This window comes from Pseudonaja textilis, chromosome 3 (genome assembly GCF_049901715.1).
Source record: "Pseudonaja textilis isolate UNSWEBS1 chromosome 3, rPseTex1.2, whole genome shotgun sequence".
Lineage (NCBI taxonomy): Eukaryota > Metazoa > Chordata > Lepidosauria > Squamata > Elapidae > Pseudonaja > Pseudonaja textilis.
In genome coordinates, this window is record NC_141992.1 from 114,565,154 (window position 1) to 114,592,205 (window position 27,052).

A 27,052-nucleotide genomic window follows, 5' to 3' on the forward strand; every position below is an offset into this window, starting at 1 on the left:
GGTGAATCTTTTCCAGTCCCCATTCCTCCCACAACCATTTTGCCATTTCAAGACATTCCAGGATGTTTCAATACTCTGCAGTAACTGAGGAGGCAATCCACCCTGTTGCTCTGGATCCAAGTCACTGCTTCTTCTTTCTTTTGTTGCCCATAGTCATAATTTGTTTAGTACCGATGAAGTAATAAATTCAATCCAAGAGTGCCTGCTTAAGTTGCAGTAAGCGTTCCATGGAACTTTTACAGGAAAACTGGTTGGTGGACTGTAAGTAGATGAGTCAACCCTCCACATTCTAGGTGGATATATTTTATTTATATTCAGGGCAAAATTAAATGATGCCATTGGATTAATGAATTTTGCTTTTTAAAAATGTCTGTTAAAGCCAGAGGTTAGAGAAATAAAGATGAATAGCACAAAATAGAAAACAGGCTCTTTGGCTTCAGTGAATCTTAGATTCTTCCAAATGCAGTCAAGGAAGTTCACTATAACCAAGAAGTTTGGCTGTGGTTCCTTTAACCTCTGGTGATGTAAACTGGTTCTAGCATATTTCTCCACAATTATGGAAATTGAGCCTGGTTTGAAAAATAACTATTAATCACAGGCAATCCAATGACACTTTGCATGCACGTCATCACAGACACAAATCAACTTCACATTACTTACATTAAAATTATATTATTCATGTATTATTATACTTTTAGTTGCTGAGTAGGTGAATTACATTCATGCATAATCTGCCTTGTATGCCTATCAGAACTGACTGTGATAACTAAAAGTGCACCACCTCCAATGAGTAGAATTCATGGTGACTTCTGCAATGCCTCCACGTAGGTTTCTTGGGAAAAAAATATTGAAGTTTTCGCTGCTGCATTCTTCAAGGATTTCTTAAGGTGCTTTCTGGTGCTCTCTTAAATAACTCCACTGAAAATCAGTTTTGTGGTGGTCTGGATGTTTACATATAATATGTAGGGTTTATTTAAACAATACAATAAATGATACAATACAAAATATAATATGAAGAAGCAGAATGAAAGCTTGCAACTCTGAGACAGGTATCTGATTGTAGAAGATTCTATTATTTATTCCAGTTGTAGATAAAGTAAAAAATGAAAGCAGTTCAAATCTTAGGGTGGGTAGTTGAAACCTCATTTTCTAAACTTTCTTTCATAAATGAAGTGAGGCAGGGAAAATTACAACCACAAGATGGAGTTGAAGAGCACTGAAGGACAGCAATACCACCAAACTTTAAATAATAATTAAGTATTTATTTAAAACAAAAATACATTGTAAGCAATGTAAAAAATAATAATGCGTACAGCTGTTGAAGTAGAGCTTCCATTACCTATAGCTAGTATGCATGTAATAAGCATTATGGAAGTCATAATCCAACATGTCTGGAGGTAAGTCAGTTGGGCTGGTTGTCTTAGACCAGTGGTTCCCAATGTGGGCGATACCGCCCCCTGGGGAGGATGCCTTAGGGGGGGTGCTAAGAGGCAAGGGGGCTGGCAGGGGGGTGCTAAGAGGTGGCAGGGGGGCATTGGAGGTGGGCCCCTCGCAGGGTGCAATTCAGGGGTGGGACCAGTACCAGTTCTCTCTCTCTTTCCCTCTCTCAGGCTCACCCCCTTGACTTGGTGGACCGCTCTGCTTGGACTTGCTTGGGCAGGTCCATCTGGTGCAGCAGGCTCAATGGGGTGGAACTGCGGGGCCGGCACCTAGAATGCGGCAGTGGCACCACATTTGAAAAGTAGAGCAAAGCCAGAGGTTGGTAATTTTTGTTGCAAAGAATCACAAAAGCTTCTGGGCTGTGCACAAGAAGGGACACACATGTCAATGCAATACAGCAACATAAAATAAAGAAATATAAATAAAACAAATCAACTAGAATTGGCAAAGCATCTCTAATTATTCTATTCACTACTAGAATCTAATCAGAGATGCTTTGCCAATTCTAGTCCAATGACCTGCTCCAACAGGGTTAGATGGGAGTGTGTGTGTATGTGTGTGCATGGCTGTCAAAACTCCAAAAACAGGTCAAGTAGCTCTGGGGAGGCCAGTCATAAATTAAAACACTTGCTAAGCAACCAGCCATTAAGTGAGGACCACTTTTATTTGGTTTGCCAGTCACCTGTCCATGCCCACCCAGTCACATGATCACCAAACCCATTCATGTGATCACCAATCCACACCCAGCCAGCAAGCCACACCCTCTAATTAGGCAACTCTCACAAAAATTTGAATTCCACCCCTGGGTGTGGGGCACCGAGGATGAGTTTGTAGCACCAAGGGGGCCGTGGACTGAAAAAGTTTGGGAACCACCGTCTTAGACAAATCACTTTAAATGGATTTTATGCTTGTTACATTTGTTTTTCACCACCCAGAATTGTATGTCAAGTTAGACATTTTACAAATTGAATAAATAGCTAAATAAACAAAATTGTATCCACATTCAGCTAATCTCCATTGGAAATGAGATTCTTTGCATCCATTTGGTGGTAAAATGATAATTTTCAATAATAGGATTTGGCACATCTTTTTTTTAAGCAGCTAAAGGGTAAAATACTTGCATTAAAACTCCATTAGACTTAACATAAGAACTTACCTTGGGGGTGAGGGGGTGTCTCCAAATCCTTTCCCCAAGACTCCTTGCCATATTCCAACACTATATTCAAACAAGCAAATAAACAAAATGGTGTTCTTTCCCTGAGGAGACAAATCCCTGGAACAACCATGACATATGAGAAGCTGAGGGGAGGTGTGCTAGAAGCTGAGTGGCACCTCAAAGCTAAATTAAGAATTGAGAAGACTTTGACATACCGGCTCTATGCGTAATAGTTCCAATTAAAATGTCCAATACCAGAGGAAAAAAATCCAGATGCTCTTTGAGTTCTTCTTTAAGCAGCCATGATATCGATAGAATGGCAAGGATATATTGGAGAGGGGCCATAATTTTGTAATGTGAATCAGCAAAGGCATAAATACAAGTAGTGTAACAGCTATGAGGATGTCAATTTATTAAGGGGTTTGTATAAAATAATATTTAATTTTAATGATTTCTAAAGTGCCAAGTGTTAAAGGACTTGTCAGCCATACCACGGCTTTTGCTCTCCATTTTAGCTGGAATGCTAAAAGTCAGAAGCCAACTGACTTCTTCCAGGAAAATTCATGCCCAGCCCCTGGTTCGAAACCCAAGCTCCAACCCTCAGCCCATTTGTGTTCTCAGAGAGGTTAAACTGGCTTTCCCTCCCACCCTTACAGTCCTGTCTCAAAACCCACCCCCAACACTTCTCAGCTTTTCCTAGAGCTGGATTTGAGGTGAGAATCCCAGCAGCTTGCGGTTAATTCACCCAGGACAGCCTTCCTGGCTCACGAGCATCTGCCAAGGAGGGGGCCAAGAAACTGTCAGTAAGCAAACATCGCCAATCCAAGGAATTGATTAAGGCAACTTCTCCTGACTCTTTGCTTATGGTTGTGAAAGCAGAAATTGTTTCAGTGTTACTGTTTCCAAAAGATTAATAAAGATGTTCAGGAGGCTGAAGTGCTGGGAGATTTGTTTAATTATTCCCCACAGTCCTGCCCCAGCAATCTGCTGACATTTCGCCCCGACCTTGCAAATCCTCAGCAAATATTAATATATCAACTCAAACAGGGGCTCTTGTTTTATTGGTTCATGGAGCTCAGAAAGATTCGCCACAGCAGTGAAAAAATAATGTGCAGAACTGAGGGGAAACGGCTCCTTTGATATCACCTTCTGCTGCACACATGTGCTTGGAGCATCAACAAAATGGAAATACCGCTCCTTTGCCACAGCTGTGGAGTGACACTTCAGATGCCTCGGCTTTCTTTTGTGCAGCCCATTGGAACAGGCCCAAAAACTGTGGTGGCAAGAGAATAGAAAACACATAGACACAGAGAGACAGGAAGAAATTACATTTGATTATCAGACATGGCAGAATTTTTTTTTTTTTAAACAAAGGAGAAGTTCTCGACTTGCAGCTTATGGCCTAGAATAATCAGGAAAAACTAAGGGCTGGGTTCGCAGACATGTACCTTCATCACTGACATCAAGGGGTGACTTGTAAGTGTGAAGGAGGCATCGCAGATGAATTGCTACGGGGAGTGTTTTCACATCGCCCAATGTCACTATCAATTCATTACAGAGCCATTAACAGATTACACACCTCAGATAGCATCTTCATATCAGCTGAAATTGGTTCTGCAAACACCCTGTGTTTCAGCTGAGACTTCATGCATTCAGTTGAAAACTATCCAGTATATTGACTGCATCTTCATTCAAGAATACAAGTGATGGTTCACATGTTGGTGAACCATCATGGATTAAGAACAAAACAACTGCTTTGTTACATTAGACTAAGCATTCATTTACCTCAGCATTTGGCATTCAGAATCAGCATGCTGGTGACTATAAGAAAGCACAGCACATAACCATCCCATTTAGTATTACAAAGAGAAATGTTTTTAAACACATGAGTTAATTTAATGGCTAGTGGCTGATGAAAGACCTTTCTTCCTAACTCTTAATATCAAATTAGGCAAAGTCTCTCTTAATAACTTGAAGCTGAATGTGAAACTTTGGAGCCAATGTGGTGTGGTGGTTAAGCTGTTAGCACTGGGGAGACAGAATCTACCATCAACCACTGAAGCTCATGGAGTGACATTCCTTTCCCTATTTTCTTCACAGGGTTTTGTTATGAGGAAAATAGTAAGCAGGAGTGTTAGATATGCCACCTTCAGCTTCTATGTAAAAGGTCGGGTATATATCTAATAAACAAAAATAGCAATTCTTGCTGCTTTCCCCTTCATTTATCTATGCAGCTTTCTTTAACTGTGAATTATTGCTTGCTTAGAAGCTTACACTTTTTTTCTTGCACCTTGAATATGCTTAGGAAAGTCATTGCCTCCATAATAGTTAGTGATGAGAATGTGGTAGGCAATGATATGGAATAATGAGGGTGGGACAGTGAGAATACTCCAATTACAGCTTTTTTGCTGTCCTAGGTCATCAAAGAGAAAACAAATGATATACATCTTAGCAATTTAATGGCCAAGATGTTGAACTAAATACTCAAGTTCAAACCCTCAGTGATGGAAACTCACTCATGAAGGGCTTATTATTCTCTCTCAGACCAACCTATTTCACAGAATTGTAATGTGGTGAAATGTCGAAGGTGGGAAAGCCTTTTCTAACCATCTTATGGTCATACAGAAAATATAATAAACAAATCTTTTTAAAGAAATAAACTCTTCCCAACTTATTAATTTGGTCATATGAAATTTACTTTAGATAGTTCAGGATGATGTTTCTTCCTTCCGCTCTGACCTACGGTTTCCCCCTATCCGGAAATATCTCCTTCTCCTTCTCTTCCAGCCTTTACCCCTCTTTTGATGGAGCTTCTAATTTTTGTGTCAAGCAACTTTCAAGATCCACAAAATGCACAAAAATGAAAACAAAACAAAAGCTGGTGTGGCCGGCAGTGGGTCTTCCTTCCCTTTTACTCTCCCGCCCCCACCAGAAAAATGTAAATCTAACCATTAACCTACATCAAACTATGTTGCTTAGAGTGTCAGAGGGGGAAAATGTCTGCCTGCCTTCCATTCCTGGCATTCACTTGCACTGAGACAGAGAGTTAATGTGTGATTAATTTGATTCATAAACATGTTAATCACTTCACTGTGTGAACTGGTTAACATGCCCCACAGCTATCACCTTTATTTAAAATGCTTCTGTTTTTCTCTTTCACATACCCCCCTCCACACACACACACAAACACACACACACACACACACACACACACACACACAGACAGACTGCTCAAATGTATTTAATGTTTTAAGCTTGTTTCTGAGAACAAGCCTTTAAGCCTTGGCTTTAGCTGTGCCGCTGCTCCTGAAGGATGAGGCCTTGGAATTGGGTTTCAGGGCTAGCCGCCTCACCGTGTAGTCTGCTTAGTGTTTATATTACACCACCAGGAATATGGTGCTTTGCAGAGTTAAATGGGCAGCCCCATCTTATAATCTAAGTCAGAGGGCCTTAGGAAAATGGCAGCAGGAAAGATGGGAGGGAAGAAAAACATGCAAACCAATACATACTTTACACCGGGAAGAAAATAAATGCAGAGGTTTTTGTTTTTTTACCATGTACTCATGTTTTCATCTTATCCCCAACTGATATCTGAGGCAGCTTGAAGTTGTCCTTAGCTACTCTAAATTAAAGTGGTGTTTTGCCTCTAAAACCGAAGGGACTTTGGCTGTGGGTGAAGTCTGATGTGCTTCACCAACCAATGTATTCAGCACTGCAATCAGGAGACTCTGGAAGTCTGGTACCTATTGGCCACTTCAAGTTAATGTGGGCACACCCTCCGCTCTCAGCCTTGAGCACTCTCTTCCAAAGCTCTTCTGTTTTGAACAGTGAGGAAGTCCAGGGTTTTTTTTAATTGGATTATCCATGCATACCTGCCAATCCATGACACAAATCAGCCTGAACAGTAGCTATAGCATTAGGGATAGGGTGAAGGGGCTTTAAGGTGAAATGAGTAAGCCAGAACTCTCTGCAAAGACAAAACAAGAAAGTCCAGTTGCCTCCTTTAAAAAGCACCTTTGGATCTCTCTGCTGATGTATCCATGAACTTGTCAGCTATCGCTCAGGACAATTTCGGACACTGGTTTAGAACTTTTTTGGAATGGCACTAAACCATGCCCAAAGTAGCCCAATTGTCAGTTTTGTTCTGCCCCAGTGTTCTGTAGAGATGAGTTATAAAGGATCCTGATGACTGACTGAAATCAGTTGTCCATCAAAGTAATTTTGGATATGGGAAGAGTGTTAAACCCAAGTTCAGAATGCACCAATGCAAAAACAACACAGCCACTTGCATCAAACTTAAGCCAGAATTTTTCAGTTTCACAAAATTTACTGCTCAATAGCCCTAGCCCCACTAAGAGGAAAATAGAGCCATGGAGCCTCCAATCAATATGATCATATATATGCTGGCCTGAGATCAATGGAAGCAGCTAAGTTTATGCTAGCAGTGTTCCGGGCATCTCAGGGATTGGCAGATTTACAGTAGCACTTTAACTGGGCTGTGCAGAAGAGTGCCCCGTCAGTGTAATGCTAATTTGCAGTACAAAAACATTGATACAATTGTAATTGTCTCTGTATTAAAAGCAGGGCAACATTTTCAGTAAGTAGAATAAGGCACGGGTAGCCTCAGACACACTCTTGGTATCTTCTACTGGAGAGCAGTTGTGCCTTCTGATATGGTAGAGGAGGATGCTCCATTACTGGTGTCAAAATTAAGATTCAGCTTCCAAACAGATGGGCTTCTACAGGTGGGAAAATAATGCCATTTCCCCCTCAGTTCAGGAAGCTGAATATCCAGGGTCAGTGATCTCAAACAAACAAGTTTAATTCCCTGCAGAAAAGCCAATATAAGGAAAATGGGATAGGTGGTTATGGAGTGATCATCCACCTCATTACCAACTCTTTTATCATTATTTTTAATGTACGATGTCTGCCCTGAGACGTTTAGTGGGTGCACCACCTTGCTCAATTAAATGTCCCTTCAATTTCAGGCATATTCCTAATCTTCTTGATCAGTTAAGATATACAAGGATTCTACTTCGCATGCATGGGTCCTACTAAAATTTGGGAATACAACCAGGATTGGAGCAGAGGGAACCTGCATTTTGGCTTGATACTTTACATGATAAAATCCAATTATCGAATATGTCTACCCAAAAGTAAATATTTGGGATTTTTTTTACAAAGAAGATTATAGAATTTTCACCCCAAAAATATTCTTCATGAAAATAAGCTGAATTCAGCCCTTCTAAAAGATTCTTAAAAATAACAAGACACAGTTTGGATTTTGTTTTGTTTTACAAGAAGGCACAGTTGAACTGGAAGTGAAAGACTCAGAGTTATTTTGCTGATTTCTGGGTTCATAGTATAATTGACGGAATCACTAGGAGTGGTCAAGGGTTAATTTTGATTATGGCAGTATATAAATAAAATAATCAAAAATGGACAGAAAGCAGTGAAGTAGTCAAAACCCACTTCAGACATATTGAACCCAAGCAGTTGGTTTTGGCAGCTTAGAATTAAAATCAGCTTATTATTTATGTGGTCAATATTACAGTCATTATGATGTAGTTAGACATAAATCCTGCCATAATACATTGGAAATATATCAAAGGGGGGAAAATCCAAATTTTCTTCCATCGTGGTTGCTAAGGAGAAATTGACTTGGGTTCATGGCATTAATTAATCTGAAATCAAAACTTTCAATAAATCTTGGTCATTAACATTCATGGGAATCACTACTTCCCGTGTAAGTGGCAAACAGTGAAATACTGAGCAGAGAAAATTCACCTTTTGGTATTTTTATTGTGCTTTTTGAGTGCACAGAGATACAGACACAAATGTTTATGTAAAAACAAAAGAACCAATGGGGCAGTAATCCTGTGATAAGTATGTTTAAATAAATAAGATTGTAGTTATGCATTTATTCATATTCATAGGTAGAAATAAGTCTTAATTTCTCAAATGAGAAAATGGGCAATTGAGCATACAAATAGAAAAGCACAGCCTGCAAAAGGATACTTTTCATCACATAGATAAGGCCCTCACACAGAGAGAAAGAGGATTTGTAATTCAGTAAATGAAGTGAGATTTGGAAATTTAAGTGTATGTTAAATTGAATCAGATTTATTCTCATGGTTTTAAGCATTCTTTGTGGAAGCAAGATCTACACTAAATAAAAAGCATGATTAAGTAGGGATTATTAAAAATAATCCAACCCATCAGAATTATTTTACTCAACAAAATCAAGATTGTCAAACATTTTTCCTGTAAAGTTGAATATGTCACTGCAAATACATTTGCATACTATTATTATTAAAAAGAATTTACCTTGAGTGAAAAAAAAACCACATATGTAGGTTTGAATAACAAATCATACAGATCTCCTTTATTCTATAGGTATGGCTGTCATCCGAAACTGAACAGGATTAATAGCCCAAATCTCTATCATATATGAATGAAACATTGCAATGTAAATGGGGAAAAAAAAATCTCATAAACTGATGCAACTTGATTGCAATCTAATGCAAAATTACTTGGATGCTATTATCAGACTTTGGAAAACTCTATGAATTCTCTCCTACTACTTTACTGCTTGGTGCAGCTAAAAATGCAATAATAGCAGGAAACTTCCATGCCCTTTTCAATGCTTGAGTTTGAAGGCAGAGAATAGAAAAATGTGGACTTCCATCCATCTCTCCCTCTACATGCACACATATTTTTCCCTTGATGCATGGTATCAGGAAGAGTCCTTTAATTCTTGTTTCTGACTCTCCCACTACTCTGACTGCAGAAAGGAACTAATTCAGAGTTGCATGTTCTTCATATGAGAACTGCAACTCCAGGTTGAGATTTGCATATTGCAGAAAAGAGCCCAATAAGAATGTCTTCTCTGTGTCGTGATTCTTTTATTAGAGAACTTACCCATTTTGTTACTCATTAAATTTAAGCCACATTCCATTTGTTACTCATTTGTTCAACTCACATTTTTCTCATTTGTTTTCAAGCCCAGGTTTCTTTTAATCTTAGTACATTCTGGAAATTGAGGGGCATTCATTGAAGGGCATTCTGGGAAAACTACATTGTAATTGCCTGAAAACCGCCAGCCGCTGTTAGCAGCTATTTCCTATCCTCTCACCTCATTTTTTTGCCCTTTTCTATCACTTTCTTTCTCTTATAATAAAGTTTCTCCCTCACTCTAGATCAAGGGTGTCAAATTCATTGCCCACGGGCCAGATGTGTCATGCGCTGGCCACACCCACCCCATTTTAGTGAAGGGGGGAAGTCACAACATATCATGTGAGGACAAGAGTTTGACACCCCTGCTCTAAATCATCTGAGATAACAAAGTGTGGCCAACTGAGGGTGTCAAATAAATCAAAGGAATAGCTGAAGCTTTCTGTGTGTAACGCATCTAGAAAAAGACAAGAAGGTTCAGTCACCATCCTGCCTTTTTTTTACAGACCCAAACATTTCCTTTTGTAGGCAATCATGAGGCAGTACCCCTTCCACAGTGCCAAAACTGTCTCTGTTGGTACTGGAAAGGGGAAATTTCCTGTATCCTAAAATGCACAACAAATAGACACATAATAAAAATTAAGCATGTCATAAATGTTGGTTATTTATAGCACTCTTTCTGATGAAGGGATGATCACTGAGTTCAGCTTTCTATCACCCAAAAGAATGTACACCCTCCAATCAGGAGGGGATCTGATAGTAACCACTGCAGGCTTTTTTATATGCTGTATAAATAATCCTAATTTAGCTAGGGCCTCCTGCAGTAACTGCTGGTAGTTATGACGGGAGTGAAAAAATAACTTTGTGACCGATCCTTGCAGTTACAATCTTTGCAGCTCTGTAAAGCGATCCGAAAGCTGGAAAGATCATAAGCAAAGTTGTGGTTTCACTTAATGACTGAGTTCCCAATCCCAACTGTGGTCACTCAACAAGGTTCAAAATGCAGTTGTATGTGAGCTAAGATAATACTGGGGTGGGGGCGGGATTTAAGCCTAGTATGACTGGGATGGGGACAAGTAGCCTTTAGCAAGAGAAAGATGCTCTGCTCTGGAAGTGGATGCATTTGGAAGGCTTTTGACATAAAAGTCAGAACCTACATCACCCTTCCCCAAATAGATATGCTCCAGGTGCCTTATACCATAACACACATACACCCCATTCCCAGTCATCACTGGCAAGATTACAGGGATAGGTAATTAAACATACAGAATAGGGAAGAAAGAACAACAGAATCAACTATATAGCAAGCATCAGCCCTTTGCTTCATCTCAACAACTCGCAAGATCAACCTGTGGGGAGCAATATGTGGCTCCCCAGTTGTACAAGAACAATTCTTATCAGCCTGTATTACTACCAGAGCTGGTTGGGAGCCAGGTGGCATCAAAAATAAAATCAAATGAATAAATAGCAACATTAGTTAGGGTTCACAGGAGCTGGAGCCTAACTAACACAGAGAGAGTTGCTGTTTTTATCTTGACTAACAAGGTCTAAACCTTAAAGAGACTCCCACTTGGTTTTTTAAAAACCAAGCCTCATGATTTGATGGACAGGGAACTGGAACACACATTTGTTTTTGTTTTTTATGGAACTGGACATGAGTTCTGGAATTTCTCCAAATATTCAAATTATAAAGCTAAAAAAAAGTAATAAGGGAGAAACATACAGTCTTTTCTCACAAGAGCCAGGCTGGATGGTCACCTTCACTTTCTGCGGCTCCAAAGTAAGTTTGGAGCCATCATGCTCACTTAAATCAACTCAGAAGGCTGTTTATGGAGATAAATGACTGGGCAGTCTTTGTCCAGAATGGCATGAGGATTCCTGCACTGGGCAAGAGGTTGGACTAAAAGACTTCCAAGCATCTTTCCTACCCTATGAAGGAGTTACTCAATGAACTTCAATGGGGACAAGAACAGCAAAAGAATTATTCACACAACATACATTAGTAACTTACATCCAAGGTATCATCCTGCCTGTGGTTTGCTACCCTCCCCAACTTTTCTTCAACCTTAAAATTGGGGGAAGCAGAGAACTGTCCTGATCCATTAGTCATCACAGCTACATCGTATGGAGCCTCCCTATTCAAATGCAGCATACCCTTAATTGCAGGAATGGGGACAAAAGACCAACTGTATGCGAACTTCTGAGAAACAGTTGCTGGAAACCGGAAAGCTGGTGGATTTTAAGCTTATCAGGGTGGGCTTTTCCCTCTTTCTACAGAGTGGGCAGATATCTGCAGAGTTGGTGAATAAGGTCTCCTCCAAATGAGGAACCTCTTCTTTTTTTAAGAATGGAAGCCTGGAAGGACAAGGGCCATTTCTCTTTCTCTCTTCTCTTCATGTCCCCCGCTTCCCTCCATCCCTTGCTCACTGTCTTTGTAGCAGTCTCTCACCCAACAAGGACGATTGAAACTTTATAGCGCATGATTCATCGGCCGGATCTGTTTCTGGAGCGGGGTGGGGTGTGTGGGGTGGGGGGGGTGTGCATATTACATTAATCAGTGTCAGCCCACTAAAAGAAAGACGTACATATGAATTCTCCATATTGCCTGGCACTGGGGAGAGATAAATGCGCTTGGGAGCCAACGGACCGGCGCGCCATAGGAAAAAATAAAGCAAATATGATTCTCTGACAGAGTCACTCACACAGAGGGATTCGACTGGCTCTCCAAGCTAAAAATACTAGATCCATTTGTCCCGGAGTAAGACCGAGGAACTTTAATGGGACTCCATTCGCAACAAGCACAGGCTCGAATTTCCCAGACGATTCCTCTCCAACCCCACTCCTACCCGGACAATGGATTCCTTTGCGGGGCAGAGAGCGCGGGAAGAGAGCGAATTCGGGCGGTTGGCAAAGTCGCGCCTGGGCCTTGTCTGAGGTAGCCGGTCATCTCCCCCCCACTTTTGAACCATAAATCAACGAAAGGCAGCAGCTGTCCCGCAAATAAAAACGTCGCGCATAGAGGCCAAACCGGGCAGGGGGAGCGCTCTTCTCTTCTGGAAAGCGAGGATTAAGCGCGTCGCTCTTTTCTAACCGACAGAAATAAATGGCTTGCGCTGGTAAAGATCGATCGCATCAAGTTCAATGAAAAGAAAAAGGGGATAGGAGAGCAAGGGAGCCGCGGAAGAGCAGAACCGTTTCACTGGGCTCCTCAAGCATTGCTTGCCATCTCGACGCGTCTTCTCGACGCGACAGTCGAGGCTTCGGGTTGCCCTCTTCTCTGCAGCCTTGACCTTCCAGCTTCCCGCCTTTCTCGTTTTTGTTGACCGGCTTTCCTTTAAACAGGTACTACTTGCCAAACTGAGTGGGATTAACACCTCCCTACTTCCCACTCAGCAAAGCCACGGCGTCCGCCACGCATGGGGTATGTAGTCCAGCATTCCTGGAGCGCACCAGGTTGAGAGCTACCCAGTTTAATTATGGCAAAAGCAAAGGGCCGCTGAGACTGTTCGGCTTCCTTGCCTGACGTTTTCTAACAAAGCGTTGCGTACGAGATCTAAGTGCCACACTTCCTGCTGCTCACATTCGATGGTGCTAAGAAGGCAATTAAATCCCCCAATACTATTTCCTCGTAAATTTGCCCCAGTTTAAGACTTAGTTATTGCATACCCTCCTCCCCAGCCCCTCAGTGAGCCACCTTCCTAAGTAGCGCCGGCGGCAGCTTTTACCTCGAGTCAAAACACTCTAATAACGTCGCACTGTTCTGCTCCAACCTTCCCCAATTCTGAGCCCTCCGGATGTCCAGGACCATCTCCCACCCTCTCCTCCCGGAATGGAAAGAGTGGCCCAACAACACTAGAGGCCAGGCCAGGCCAAGTTACCAGGTTCTCTCTTCAGACAGGGCCTTCCCCATCGGCTGCCTCTCCCGGCCGGGCTGACTTCTTTTAAGGAGCCCTCTGTCAGGAAGAGGGAGTTCTGCCATGGCCCGGGGGAGGCTTCTGTCTGCGGGTCTCGGGTCTGGCGTTTCCCCGCGGTAGAGGACGCTGCAGCTCGCCTTTTGCCAGTACCCGGCCGGGTTGCATTTGCTCTTCCTTTTTCCCCGCTTGCTTTTGAAAGAAAAGAGCAACTCCAAAGAACCCGAGAATTTCTCCCGGCACGAAGCGGGAGAACAGGACTGCACGTATTGCAACAAACCGTAGGGGATTTTGAGCTGCCGCTCGATTTCAGGAGGAGGAAGCATTTAGGCGAAGGGCAGCCGGGCTCCTTGGAAAGCCGAGGCGGTTCCCCGACAGAGCGAGAACTCTCGACCGGGGCCAAGGAATCCTAGGGATTCTCCGTCGCGGGGGAACGCCACACATTCCTGCGTCGGCCGCTGCCCTTGAAGAGAAGGCCGCTGGATTTCCAAGCGCAGGTTCTCGCCTTTTGCGGGAGTGGTTGTCCAGCGAACCCTCTTCGCGGGCCCAGTTCGACTTAGCGGGGTACAAATTGTGGGGTGGGGTGGGGGAAATGCGGAAGTGGTTGCCCTGCCTGGGAGGGAGTCGATTCCGGGAGAGCCATGAATGCACAAACGTTAGGAGTCCTGGGATTGAGAGTTTTACGCACGCGCTTAAATCCTTTCCACTGGAGGAACTGAGACTGTAACTTGAACCGAGAAAAATACAAGGGAGGGTAACGACAAGCACGGCTTCGTCTATGCCTCTCTTCTGCCAGGAACGATTTAATAACTAAACTTTTTTTAAAAAAAAAACATAGTTTTGCATTTCCTACATTCGAAAACCAAAGGGCCTGTACTATTTTCCAATCGAAGAGTCCTCCCCCCAACAAGGCCACCGCTTGATCTTCTGCTACTCCTCCATACTAGTATACTACCGGTAGTTGCAACCACCACCACCCGTCTCTGACCTTATAATAACCTTGCAGAGTAACCGGAATGACTCTTGAGGTAACATATAGACCTTCTAAACCTCAGACCGACGTATTTCAGAACTTGCGCTGCAGCCCTTTGAACAGAGCCGGAGAAGGCAGCCATCCTGAACTCAGTGGGGCTTACTTCTAAGGAAACCTACAAAGGACCCAACTCCCTCGCTCGCTTCGCCTTTGAAATCAATGGAACATGTTTTAAAGCGTCTCCCTTATGCATTTTAGACCGTTCCGTTGAGCACAGGCTCAGCCAGAACGGGGTGGGGGTGGGCTGGGCTGGGCTGGGCTAAAAGAACCTGTTGTTGACTTGCCTATGCATTTCGAGGTTGAATTTGAATGTAGTAAAGCTGAGGAACATTTAATGCCAAGAGATGCGAGCGGGTCTTCCCCAGGGTCGAGAGCACGAAAGGGGGCGAAAGTTTTCTTCTGCGGATCTGTGTCGCTTGAAGGGTCCTGGGCAAGGCGAGGGACGTTTATAACGCGAGACAACGTTTCAATTGGAGGAAGGGAAGACCTTGGGCGGCTTTTCTTTTCCCGGCATTTTAGGGAAGAGAATGATTCCGCTTCAGGACTATAGAGGGCGCTGCGAGCTTTGCTATAAGGAGGACGGCTTGCTTCATTCAGGTCCCGAGTCTCAAGTACTCGGGCGGAGGAGCGCGCACACGGGCGCGCCCCCGAAAGCTCTTGCCCGGAATGCACTTTTGCTTTCACCCGCGGAGCAAACCACCCCCTTTTCTATCTACGGCTTCGCAGCGGGGCCCCAGGATCCCCTGCTGCTCGGACTGCTTTCTTCGGGGAGTGAGCAATGTCCGATTTGAGACGCTAGTCGTTAAGCGAAAGAGTTGCTCGTGTTGGAGGCGAGCGAATCTCACTTGCTGAGCCAGGGGGAGGAGAAGATCCAAACGAGCAAGCAGGAAGGAGAGTCTCTTCGGTTTAAGATTCGCTCAATCCCGGTCGGACTGGGAATTTTCTTTCTTTCTTTCTTTTGCTCGTGGCTGCCTCCCTCCCCTGTTTCTTGTGTTCTAGAAATAGTTATTTCTCCCCCGCGTACTTTCCTAACATTCCTACTTCAAAGCCTTCAATGGCTAGAGATTTTGAAGAGAGAGGGAGAGAGAGAGAAGGGAACGAAATGTATCAATAAGTATGTGAGAAAAGGATGGACGGAGAGACAGAGTGGGGAGATTGCTCTTCTGTTTAATGTGAACTCGGGACGCGCTACACGAATCTTTCTCTTTCGCGCCCCCCAACCCCCGACAAAAACAGCTGTCAGCCATTCAAGAGCAGAGAAACTTGTGTTTTAGCAGACTTCCTGCTCTGGAGAAATAAAATGCCACCGCTCCCTGCCACGATCGCACCCGGTTTCAAGCACACCACAGGCTGTGCTTCTGAGCCAGCTTACGGGGAGAAGAGTGTGCCTTGTTGCACGCAAGGGGCTCTTACATCCAAGAAAGCAGCTCTCCGTCCCCGCGAGGTGGGTAAAAAAAAACCGCTGCACCCACACGCCCTATTCAGAAGCCTGACTTCCGAAGTAAAGGACTTCGATTAAGGCCAGACCTCTTTAGAAATAGGGCTGTTTGAAGTTCAATTTCTGAAAAATGAACGGGCTGCGGGAAGCTAAACTTCGGCTGGTTCTTAAGGACGCGCACTCGCTCCCGATTTTTCAGCCGCCTCCTAGGTGCAAATCCAGAAAAGCAGAGGGAAAAAAAAAAGGCTGATGTGTATTTCGTTTCTCCCGCTACAAAGACCCATCCATGCCTTCCCTCCCTCCCACCCCTTTTTCTTTTCTTTTCTTTTCTCTCTCTTTCTTGCTAGAGAGAAAGGTGGAAGGAAAGAAGGGATCCAACAAAGCACCAGCAAATTTTCTCAAAAGGAAGGAAAGAAAATTCCCTTCTGTTTGCGTGCAGTGCTCTCGCATGCAAGGGCAAAACGGAAGAAAGCCTAGATCAATATTGTCACCCTTGATGGGGGATTTATTAATATTTGATTTCAAATCTCTCGTTCTGATTTCCGACAAGTCCTGCACCGAGGATGGCACAGTTCGGATAGGCTGTCTCCAGCATGATTTTTTAATGACTTTCCCAGCTGCTTCTTTCCATTTTCCACCGTCAACAACCATCTGGTATCTGATTAGCACCTCAATGCTCATTTAGCATTCTCATTTAGGAAAAAGAGAAAACTGGGGGGGGGGGCTGCTGGAGAGAGTCAGTGGAGGGATTGGAGCCTCTGGAAAAAATATTGCACCTTTTTCAAGGACTAATCTTTGGGAGATTAGCCAAGTTTGAGGAAACTTGCCTCTTCCTCTCATTTCTTTCCTTGTTAAGAAGGTCAGTGATTTACAGATCCTTTTTTTTTCTTTTGCTACAAAGATTGCAGGCTAAAATTCCACAAGGGGTGGGTGGGAGGGAGACTTCCAAAGACTCTTCTCCATCTCAAAACTCAATCTTGACACCCCAGTTTTATTTTCTCTACTTCTGCTTTCCTATCTCACTCCTCAACCTTGGAGTAAACTAGTTCTGCATTCAACTTTGTAATACCATAGAGAGGCCTCTGTATTGAACCTGGTGCTTGGGTTAGAAAAGAATTATACAGCAGCCTTTCCCTCTATCGAGGAAGGATTAATTTATCTTGCACAAAAAAAAAAAGCAACACATTTGCAGGTTGTTTCCAAGCAAGGGCTATATTGCACCCCCTCAAATAAAGCATACTTTGATTTAAGTGAAAAAGCTCGGCCGTCATGAAAAAGTAGACAATGTGAGTTACTCTAAGGTGCCATTTGCTGTGGAAATTGTCATAAGTATTTAATGTTGACCATGTAGAGTTTAAATAATTTATCCATCAACTGCCATTTTAACCCAGGATTGCAGTTCTAAATATAGCACCTGAGGGTGACATTCATTTAGTTCAATAGGATTTACGTCTGAGTAGACTAGGCAGTACAATAATTACTTATTGATTAAACTTAATCGATTCAACTTGCATACTACTAATATCCCAGAACCAATATAATTTTGAAGTACATTTGGAAATTTAAAAAAGCTAAAATTGTAGATGCAAAATTTTTAGAAGAAAAAAACATTTTTCTTTGTTAAATAATTTTTAGTTAATTACTTAAAGTGTGCCAGTTCTGTTATATTCATAATTAGTCACCCAAGCATTAGTCAATTAATCTATCAACTCAACAGATTAGTGCTTAAAGCCTACTAATATTGGATGGAAAACAATAAAAACCTTGAGTTTTCCATATGCAAAACCAAAAGTCACTTATGCAGGGCACAGTCATAATTTCATTTTTGTTTATTAGGCAAAAATATATGATTTAGACAAGTTTTTGCTGTGGCACTATTTACAATTTGAAACCACTTTATATACAGAATAACACAATCACATGAGAAACCTTTAGCAAAAACAATTTACCCAATCAAAGTTAGAATTACACTTTCTTTAAATGGAATAATGGAAACTGGAAGAGTCCAGTTAAGGAGCTGGATTTATTTTTTTAATGAATTGGTACTACCTTATTGCAAAAAGAGATTGATGAGAGTCATTTAAATCATTTCCATTTTTGTTTTGTTCTTTAAACCAGTCTATGAAATTTCCTTTTCCATCAAAAAATAAAAATAAAAAATAAAAACAAAACAACCCCCCCCCAAAAAAAAAAAACCAATCAAGCAGAAGGGAGAGTTGTTAAAATTCACGATGTTCCCTCTTGCTGAGTCAAAGAGCTGTTGGGAAGAAAAGACAGAACCATCTATCAGTGAAAGCTCAGCTACTTCTCACCCATCTGCATTAGGGAACACTATTTTTTTTTTTAAAAAAGGCTGCACACACAAACACACATACATACAATAGAAATGCAATGTGACATTTGTGGTGGGGGAAGTCAGTTTTTAAACACACACACACACAACTTCCAGGCAAAAGTATATAGTTTGTAAGTTTATACCACCTTGAAAAGCTTTACTGAATTGTTTGATTGTTGCTTTGATTTATGATAATGAGGGTGTGCTTGGATTAGTCTGTATTATCCAAGCACTTTCTTCCCTTTAAGTAAATTTCACTGAACAAGAACTCACTTGTCCCGGACAGGCTGAAAGGGAGATTTTAACTGCTGAGGCGGAGAGTCGGTTCTTGCTACATTTTCTCTTTCTGCAGAAGAAAGAAAAGAAAGGAAGGAAGGAAGAAAAGAAAGAAAGGGAAAAGAACTTTAGCAAAATTTACTTACATGGGCACAAAGAGTCAAAGATAATGTACACAATGAATAATATTCCACCATCTCACCTTTGTTTTTTAAAGGCATAGTCTATTGTGTGACTAATATATGAATCTGGAAACCCAATTCAAATCTTGTGTCTACCAGGAAATTTCCCAGTGACTTTAACCAAAATGTACAGTATCACTTCCCTATCATCTGTATGATGAGAATAACATAGTCTTATTTTTGCAATACTACAATGAGATTTTAAAAAATCACTAAGCTAATACTTTTAACAATAATTTTAATACTAGAAGAGCAATGGGAAATTTTGGTTTTTGAGAGGTCTCACCATTTCTCTCCCTCCCCCCCAAGCCAACTCAATATGTGTTATGCACACTTCATGGTTTTCAGAAGCCAAAAGACTTAATAGTCCTGTTAATATAGAATAATTTAGACTATCGCAGTTTTCTTAGCCTTTAAAAAACAAACAAACACTTGAGCTGTGTATAGTAGCTTCCCTGTCATGGGACAATTGACCAGTTATGGCTCTATTCAAGAGAGACCATTGGAGAGAGATCAAAAATTACAGCATCAGAGGTGACTGATTACCAGTTCAGTGGGACTTATCCCCAAGTGTAATGAGATGTGAAAACAACCCTGAGAGGCAGGAGGAAGAATTGAAGCCTGAACCACAGCCTGAAAAGAGAAATCTGAGTCCAAAGCAGGAACACTCCCCAGTTCTCTGGAACATAAAGGCAGGGGAGGGGAGGGGTATGTAAACGTACAATAACGGTAGCATTAGTATTCTTCATTTTGGTTTCCTGGTCTGGACTACCTTGAAAGGTTCACACCAATCCATTGGCAAGGAGTCTTTTTAATCTGCTTGTTTCAAACATTACCTATGTGTTTGGGGCTGGTCCTCTCCGAAGTCTTTTCAGCGCTGAGTGCCGTTAACACTGAAGGTTGCTGCTGGGCTTGAAGGTGATGGTTGTGATGGGCAGCTTGGTGGTGGCTAACTCCCAGAAAGGACCTCACATTTAGCAAGGAGCTTTGGGTGAGGAATGCCCCGTTTGTCCAGTTGTGAAACTTGCCAATCTGGCAGGTGTAAAGTCCATGGCTGGGAAGGAAAGCTGGATGTTGGAGCTGGGGAGAAGTGTGGCTCACTTGGGCAGGAGGGGAAGGAGGAGCTGGCTTGCTAAGGGCCCCATCTGGACTAGTTGCAGTCTCTGCCAAAGACCAGATCTTGGGCTTGTTGTGCATTGGGCCTTGCAGGCTGTTTTGTCTGCTGGGGCTCAAGATCCGGGTAGGGTTGTCTGAGGCCTCCTTGCCCAATGGCAAGCTTTCCTTGGGTTTAAGTCCTTCGGAGCCTGGTATTGGCAAGATCTTATTTTTCTCCAAATGGACATCATCTCTCCTTTGCCTCAAGAGGTCAACTTTCTCTTCCTCTTCCTCATTGCTCTGCTCTCCGTCATTCTCATCAATTTTGTCAATGTCAATACTCTCCAGGTCAATCTCTTCATCGTCTTCATTTTTCTCAGGGTCCCCCTCATTGTCACTTCCGAAGAGGTTGCCATCATCTTGATCTTTGCTCCGGGATCCCCATGTGACCTTGTTCTCCTTCTTCAGCCTCCTCCGGGCATTGGCAAACCAGGTGGAGACCTGTGTGAGGGTCATCTTAGTGATGATGGCTAGCATGATCTTCTCACCCTTGGTTGGGTAGGGATTCTTGCGGTGCTCATTCAGCCAGGCTTTTAAGGTGCTGGTGCTCTCTCGGGTGGCATTCTTGGGTCTTCCTGGGTCCCCATACTGGAATTGCCCATAAGGATAATAACCAGGAGTGGTGTGAGCAGCAAAGGTAGCAGGGTGGACTCCAGGGTTGTCCTTCAGTTCATACTGGGAACCCTGGAAGACATTCAGAGAAGTAGAAAAGAAAAAGAATGAGGAAGTTATTCCATGACTTCCTTTCCATAAGGTCTCCCCAGGCTCTTCAGCAAAGCTTTTCCAAATGATTTTTCTTTCAAAGAAAAAGGATGGGAAAGATGTCCTATCCCTCCCTCCCTCCCTCCCTGCTTCCCTTCAGGCTCCATCAAATCCCACCAGCCTCGTTTTTTGAAACCTAGATTCAGGGGGCAATATTTTGTTGTGCTATTAAAAATAAGCAGAAATGCTTGAAAAGAGTGCCGAGAAAGATTATATCAGGGCATCATCATAGGCTGACAGGGCATGTCCAGTGCAACAGAAGGCCAGGCAGGCCGTTTAAAGAGAGAGAGGGAAGAGAATGGAGTTGTGCTGAATCTCCCTCTGCTCTACCATAGAAGGGCAATGATAAGGCACAAGTCAATCCCGCCAGAGTTAAACACATGGAAGTCACGCTAATTTTGGCGGAGAAAAAATTAAGCAGGCACATAAATCTCTAGTAGGAGCTTAGCAGTACGGTATGGCATGCCTACTCAGAAGTAATGTCCAGAGTTCAAGAGGAAATTGGATATGAGAGTTTGGCTTACAGTAGGATGTCTTTGTCCCTCCATCTCAGCCACTTCATGCTTTTACTAGCACAAAAATAATGCATGCACAGGGACACTCTTTCATATAGTTATTTCTCAGAAATGATGTCATCTTTGTGGAACAAAACATTTCCCCCCCAACTTTGAACGTCTTTAGTGACAGTGATTTATTTTCAATCAATATATTATCAGCCGTAAAGCAGGAAAATCAAATTAGTCCATCAAGCCTTTGGTATATAACATTTTATCTTCCAACAACCTCATTAGGCCTCATTATTACCACCAACTGCACATCTAAGCAAGTACACGCGAACACACATTATTTTATGACTTTTCCTCAAGCTTCAGGGAGGAACCTGTTCAAGTCTAGGCTCTGGTTTCTAGAAATCAAGTGTACCCTGAGGAGAAACAAGATTTTTTTAAAATTCTCCTTTGCTTTCTATTAGTGTCAAAGTTCTCCTGTGTGCGTGTGTGCGCGCGCGTGTTTGTGCATGTGTCTTTTAAATAGAAGATTTTTAAAATGTTTAAAAACCACCCGAGTGGAAAAGCCAAAGATTCCTTTGCGAAGACATTGATTTTTTTTCGAAGCAGGTTTGCAAAAGTAATTGTAAAAAGAAAATACAGATATACACTCTATGAAAAAGCAAAATGTAATTTTTTAATAATAACTCTATTAGGGTCTACTCACTATATTCCCTTATCTCACTGAGCTATTTTTGTTCTGGTTGTCGAAATGATAAATTCTGTATTCCCCTGTTGGGAATTCTTTTGAAGTAGCCACTTGAAAATCATTACTGCTTCTACTTATCATTTACTGGTGGACAGTAAGTGAAAATAGATAGTCTTTTTCAGCCGCTGCCTGCTGTATACAGTTGAATAAAGATGCTTTTTAAAGAATTTTTTTTTATTTTTTACAAAAATTGTAGTTTGTTTTTCAGTAGTTATTTTTGTCAAAATAAGATATGGCATTACCTTACTAAATATATTTACTTCTTTCTGCTCGATTTAAATAATCCTTAAACACCACAAACATAATAATGGACTGCAAGTCTATAAAAGACAAGCTTATACATATAATTGTTTCATATCTTAAACTTAAAAGTTCATAGCATAAACTTAAAAGAGAAAATCCGTTTCTTCTGAAAACATCCTAAAACGTCCACATGCAAGTAACCAAAGAGCAAGAACAATAAGCAATTAATTTCATTTAAATTGAATTCCAGATATATCGCCATAAATGTGCCATTTTGAAGGGGGCGTGGGGGGGGGGGAAGGAGGATTCAAAACGATTTATCATCGTGGTCAAACGAGGACTCGAATGAACACTACCAGTCAATTCCTTCATTTCAAATGAAAAGCGAGAGTAATTTTATGAAATTAGGACACGACCTGGGAAAGGCAGCGGCGCGAGAAGGAAGGAAGGAAGGAAGGAAGGGAGGAAGGAAGAAAGGGAGGGAGGGAGGGGAGGGGAAATTCCGGCCCGATTTTCTTGGGAGAGGTTTAGGGGCTAGCGCGTCTCGGATCCTAGCTGCGCTTTTTCCCGGCCACAAAACCAAGGAAATCTAAGTTCCAACAGCGCCGGCCAAAGGCAGAGGAGCCCAAGAATTCGTCCCGGATCGAAAGAGCTCTTGCCGTTCCGGATGGACCTGTCAAAGCGGAGCTGTAAACTGGCCCGGGATTGTTCCGAAGACCCGCCGCGAGACCGGGTCGAAACGAGGAAGGGAAGTCTCGGAAGGAGCCCCCGGCTGGACAGCGGAGAAGCTTGGAGAACAGCAAACGGGCCGGAGGAGGTCGCGGCGTGTGTGTGTGTGGGGGGGTTGACCTTCACTTGCCAAAGTCGCCCCAAAAGAGTTGGGGGCCGCTAGCGAACTTTCCCGGGGTCCTGGTCGCGGCCTCCTCCCTCCCCTCACACACACACCTCCGCCCTCCCCTCCGCGTCCGATCGAGGCCAGACTCACCATCTGCGAGAAGAGGGTCAGGTCGGCGGTGTAGGGCAGGAAGGCGCTGTAGTTGGCCGTGCTGTAGGGTCCGCCGGCGGCGGCGGCGGCGGCGGCGTACATGCCCAGGACTGAGGTGACGGCGGCGGTGGAGCCGCTGCTCAGCTCGGCACCTCCCGGACGGCCAGAGGAGGAGGCGGCGGCGGCGGCTGCTGCTGCGGCGGCGGCGGCGGCCAGCACCCCCGGGCGATCGCTGCCGCCGTAGACGGCCTGGCTGGCGCTCAGGTACTGCGGGTAGCCCAGCTGCGGGAAGGACATCCCGGGCGCGCGGGCAGGGAGGGACCGGACGCCCCGCCGACGGGGCAAGGGGGAGCCAGGAGTCGGCGGAGGAGCGAGGAGGGCAGCAAAGCGGAGCGGCCGGATTCTCCTTGACTGGGTTGGACGGCAGGCAGGCAGGCAGGCAGGCAGGGCAAGGCAGAGAGAGAGAAGCCCCGTCCGAGGTCGTTTGCTTTTTGGTTCTGCGATCGGTCCCGTCTCTCCCGCTCAGACGGATCGGAGAATTTGCATGTGGAAGAGGGGAGAAGGAGGGGAGGGGGAGGTGGTGGTGGAAAGAGGAGGAGGAGGAGGAGGAAGAGGAGGAGGCGGCGGCGGCGGCCGCAGTGCGTGTGGGTAAACTCGGTGGGGCGTCTTCCCTCAAATCTCGGCTCGTCTGCACTCCTAAATCCCTTAGATGTGATCTGATCAACAATTGAGCTCCGACTGATGCGCCTGCCCTAAGGTCCCCGGCTGATCTTTCAGATACAATTTGAAGTTGATGCTTTGATTGGCACCCACTTGAGCTCCAAGCACCGCCTACCCGACCCCGTTCCCCCCCTCCGCGGAGCACGTGGTTTAACAATCTTGCCAGGACCACTTCGCCCCTGATGTGTGTGTATGTGTGTGTATGCGTGCCTGTGCGCAGCTGCTGTGCGGTGCGGGGTGTGCGTGCGTGAGTGCGTGCGTATTTAAAGCCCCCGTTGCTGTATGACAACCTGTCTACACGATTTTACAGCTGTCCAACATTGGGGTTTCGCTGTTTTCCAGCCTTTAGTGTGTCCCCTTCAGAACAAAACAAAACAAAACAAAAACGGGGTCGGTTTTTTGTTTTTTTTAAAAAAAATTCCAGCGCTTACACCGACTCCTTGCAATTCAGCTCAGAGTCGGCTGAAAGCGAATGGGCCAGTGAGGAAGTTAGACTTTTTGGAGGGTGGAGCTGCCGCTTACTTTCCACTGACTTTCATTTTTGTTTGGGTAGTCTATAACCGAAAGCAGTAAAAGCGCAAACACAGAATGAAACCTCCCAGCTGCTCTTCCCAGAAACCTCTTCCTCGCAAATACTAAACAAGCGAGTACTGTGCGGCGAAAAATGTAAGCCTCTCTTCTCTCCCTCATCTGCCTTTGCAGAAAAATAAACTTTGAAAAGATCCTCGCGTTCTTGTAAGGGAGTAAAGATGGAAGCCCGCCAGTTTTGAAGAGGGGATCTTTTTTTGTTGCTTTCTTGAAACCTCCAGAAGAAAAAGGCAGGCGCCGAGGATGCGCCGTTTTCTCCGTTTTAAGAAATTGCCGCCTAGCGGGTGCACAATTTGTTGCCTTTTTATACGACCGTGGCGTGGCCTTGGCATCGCTTGTCTGCTCTCCGGTTTCCATCCGCTGCCGCCTTCTAGGTCTCTAAGGCCCTTCTCGCTCGGGCCTTAAAGCCAGGCCGCGGAGCTTCCCCCCCACCCCCCCACCCCCCCACCCCCGGGTGGAGTGGAAGGCGCCTTTGGATCTCCTGGGCAAGGTAGCAGAGACCGCAGGACAGCTCGTCATTCGGGTGCCTCATTCCCGCCAACCCTCATCAAGAGAAGCGAGAGCAACCCCGTTTCCAAACCGGGGAAGAGGTGGGTGGCAGTCCCGACCGTCTGAAGGTTTTGCAGCAAGTTCAACCTCTCTGAATCCAATCCAGGGGGCTCGTTCCGTGTGGCTTTTCCGAGCTCTGCAGAAGGTAGACGGCCCGTCCCACAATCAGGCTCAAGGAAGTCTTCAAGGAAGCTTCCTTCATGGGACATGCCAGAAGTCAGATTACTTCTCCGTCGCCTTCTGGGCTAAAACGTGTTTCCAACGTGGCTGTAACCTATACAAGTTTACAACCACAAAGTAACAGCCATTACAATATCCGCTAAAGCAGAAGTAGCCTTCCACGGGGTTTGCTTCTTTGCAACTAGCAGACAATTCATGTAAGTCACTTAAATCACTTTTAGGCCCACTAGCTACAGGAAGGCAGGAAACAAATGGGCGAATGTTGACTATTACCCTGCTCCTTTGGATTAATTCATATTTCAGGTGCTGCTTTTTCATTCTTCTGCTTCTAGTTCAAACAAAGATTATTTTTCCTTCTTGAATTAGAACTTGACCTCAAGTCTTCCTCATATCTTGCTTTTTAAAAGTTTGAAATGATCTGGATGTGTGTATCTAAATAGTAAAGTATGAATGCAATAAACAAGTCTAGGCTTACACGTGTGCATCATGCACCTTGACTGAATTGACTACACATCCAACCGTGAATCTGTAGTTGTGCATTGTGTAAAAGTCAGCAACTTCACTGGATTCATGCTTAATACTTCTTAATTTGTTGTTCTGTTCAAGCTTTCCTCCTAGGAGTCTGGTGGCATCTTCTTACTCATCTCCACCTTGCCAACAAGGAGGGAAATAAAAGATTTGGGTCACAATCCAGCCACCTATGAAGTTCTTCTAACTCAAAGCAGTGGAACTTGTAAATATTATTTGGAACTAGCCAACTGGAAGAGCCAGGACAACTTCCTTCCTTCCTTCCTTCCTTCCTTCCTTCCTTCCTTCCTTCCTTCCTTCCTTCCTTCCTTCCTTCCTTAAATCATTCAAGTCATACAAGATCGGTATGATCCCTTGGGAAGAGTTTGGCCTTGAAGACCCTTAAGTTAGGTGGCCACTTAAATCAGTATCTCTGGAGAGCATTAGCTGGGCCAGGTTAAAAAAAGGAAGCTTCAAGGTGGAAAAGGGGAAGGGTTCATCCCTCCCACCCCCTGACGACTCCCCCCCCCCCCAGTAATAGCCAGTGAAGGGGAGAGAGGAGGGGGAAGGGAGAAGAAAGAGGAGGAGAAAGAGGCAAGGTGGCAAATCGATATTCAATTTTTTCAAAACTTTGGGGAAAAGGGGGGGAAGAGTCAGGCGCTTGCTACTTGTCCAGCTCTAAGTAGAAGTTACCCTCCCCCTTTCTACTCTGTGTAGCCTCTGTGCTGAGTTCTTGGTTTCGTTTGTAGTTCCAAGGCCCATTGCACTTCTCCCTCCCTCCCTCCCTCCTTCTCTGGCATTGCAGCCACCCCCGTTTCTTCAAGTTTTACCTGTGGATCTCAACTCAGCTTTTACATCTCCACCTTCCTTTTCCCTTTCCTTTCATTAAGTGAAGTCCATATTAGCCCCCCCCACACACACACTTTGGGCAGAGAAGCATACCCATCCCCATTCAACGACACAGAGTTCCATAGGACTGTGAAGCCCTCCGTCTAAGGGTATATTTAGTCTACACCTTTGCAGAGCAGCTTTGCAACCTACCCATCTCTTTTATGAAGTAGCGCTCTCCACCCCCCCCCCAGATAAGTAGATATAAAAGTGCAATATTAATCGATTTTGAGAAAGCTGGAAAAATGTGGACTTCAGCCCTAAGAAAGCTGAAGTCTCCCCCACCCCACCCCTTCTTCTGTCCCTTCCTGAAATAGACAGAACGTCAGAATAAGCCACCGCCATTCTGATTATATTGGATCGCATTCAGGGTTTTTCTTTTTGTGGGTTTTGTGACACAAAGTTAGTCGAAGCTGCATAAAGTTTCCTTTTTTACCTTCTCTTTCAAATGATTCCCCCATCTCCCCCCCCTCCCTCTTTCACACATGCACACACT

At 43.9% G+C, this 27,052-nt stretch overlaps 1 protein-coding gene across 1 annotated transcript; it reads right to left on the reverse strand.

The window, feature by feature from the left end:
- Window positions 1–17,746: 17,746 nt before the first annotated feature.
- IRX1 (iroquois homeobox 1) lies at window positions 17,747–24,071 on the reverse strand. Its single transcript, XM_026701011.2, has 4 exons — window positions 23,125–24,071; window positions 19,562–20,564; window positions 18,541–18,613; window positions 17,747–18,189 (listed from the first exon to the last, which is right to left on the reverse strand). The coding sequence occupies exons 1-4, from the start codon at window positions 23,419–23,421 to the stop codon at window positions 18,159–18,161; spliced, it is 1,404 nt and encodes a 467-aa protein (XP_026556796.1). The 5' UTR covers window positions 23,422–24,071; the 3' UTR covers window positions 17,747–18,158.
- Between the last annotated feature and the right edge of the window lie 2,981 nt (window positions 24,072–27,052).

Bases quoted from the DNA above. Each gene is read 5' to 3' on its own strand.
- IRX1 (XM_026701011.2), bottom strand. From the start codon at position 23,421: ATGTCCTTCCCGCAGCTGGGCTACCCGCAGTACCTGAGCGCCAGCCAG. The intron at 18,614-19,561 runs GTAATGTTTGAA...TTTCTTCTGCAG, and splicing joins GACCAGCCCCAAACACATAG to AAAGAGAAAATGTAGCAAGA. The intron at 18,190-18,540 runs GTGAGTTCTTGT...TCTTCCCAACAG, and splicing joins TTTCAGCCTGTCCGGGACAA to CTCTTTGACTCAGCAAGAGG.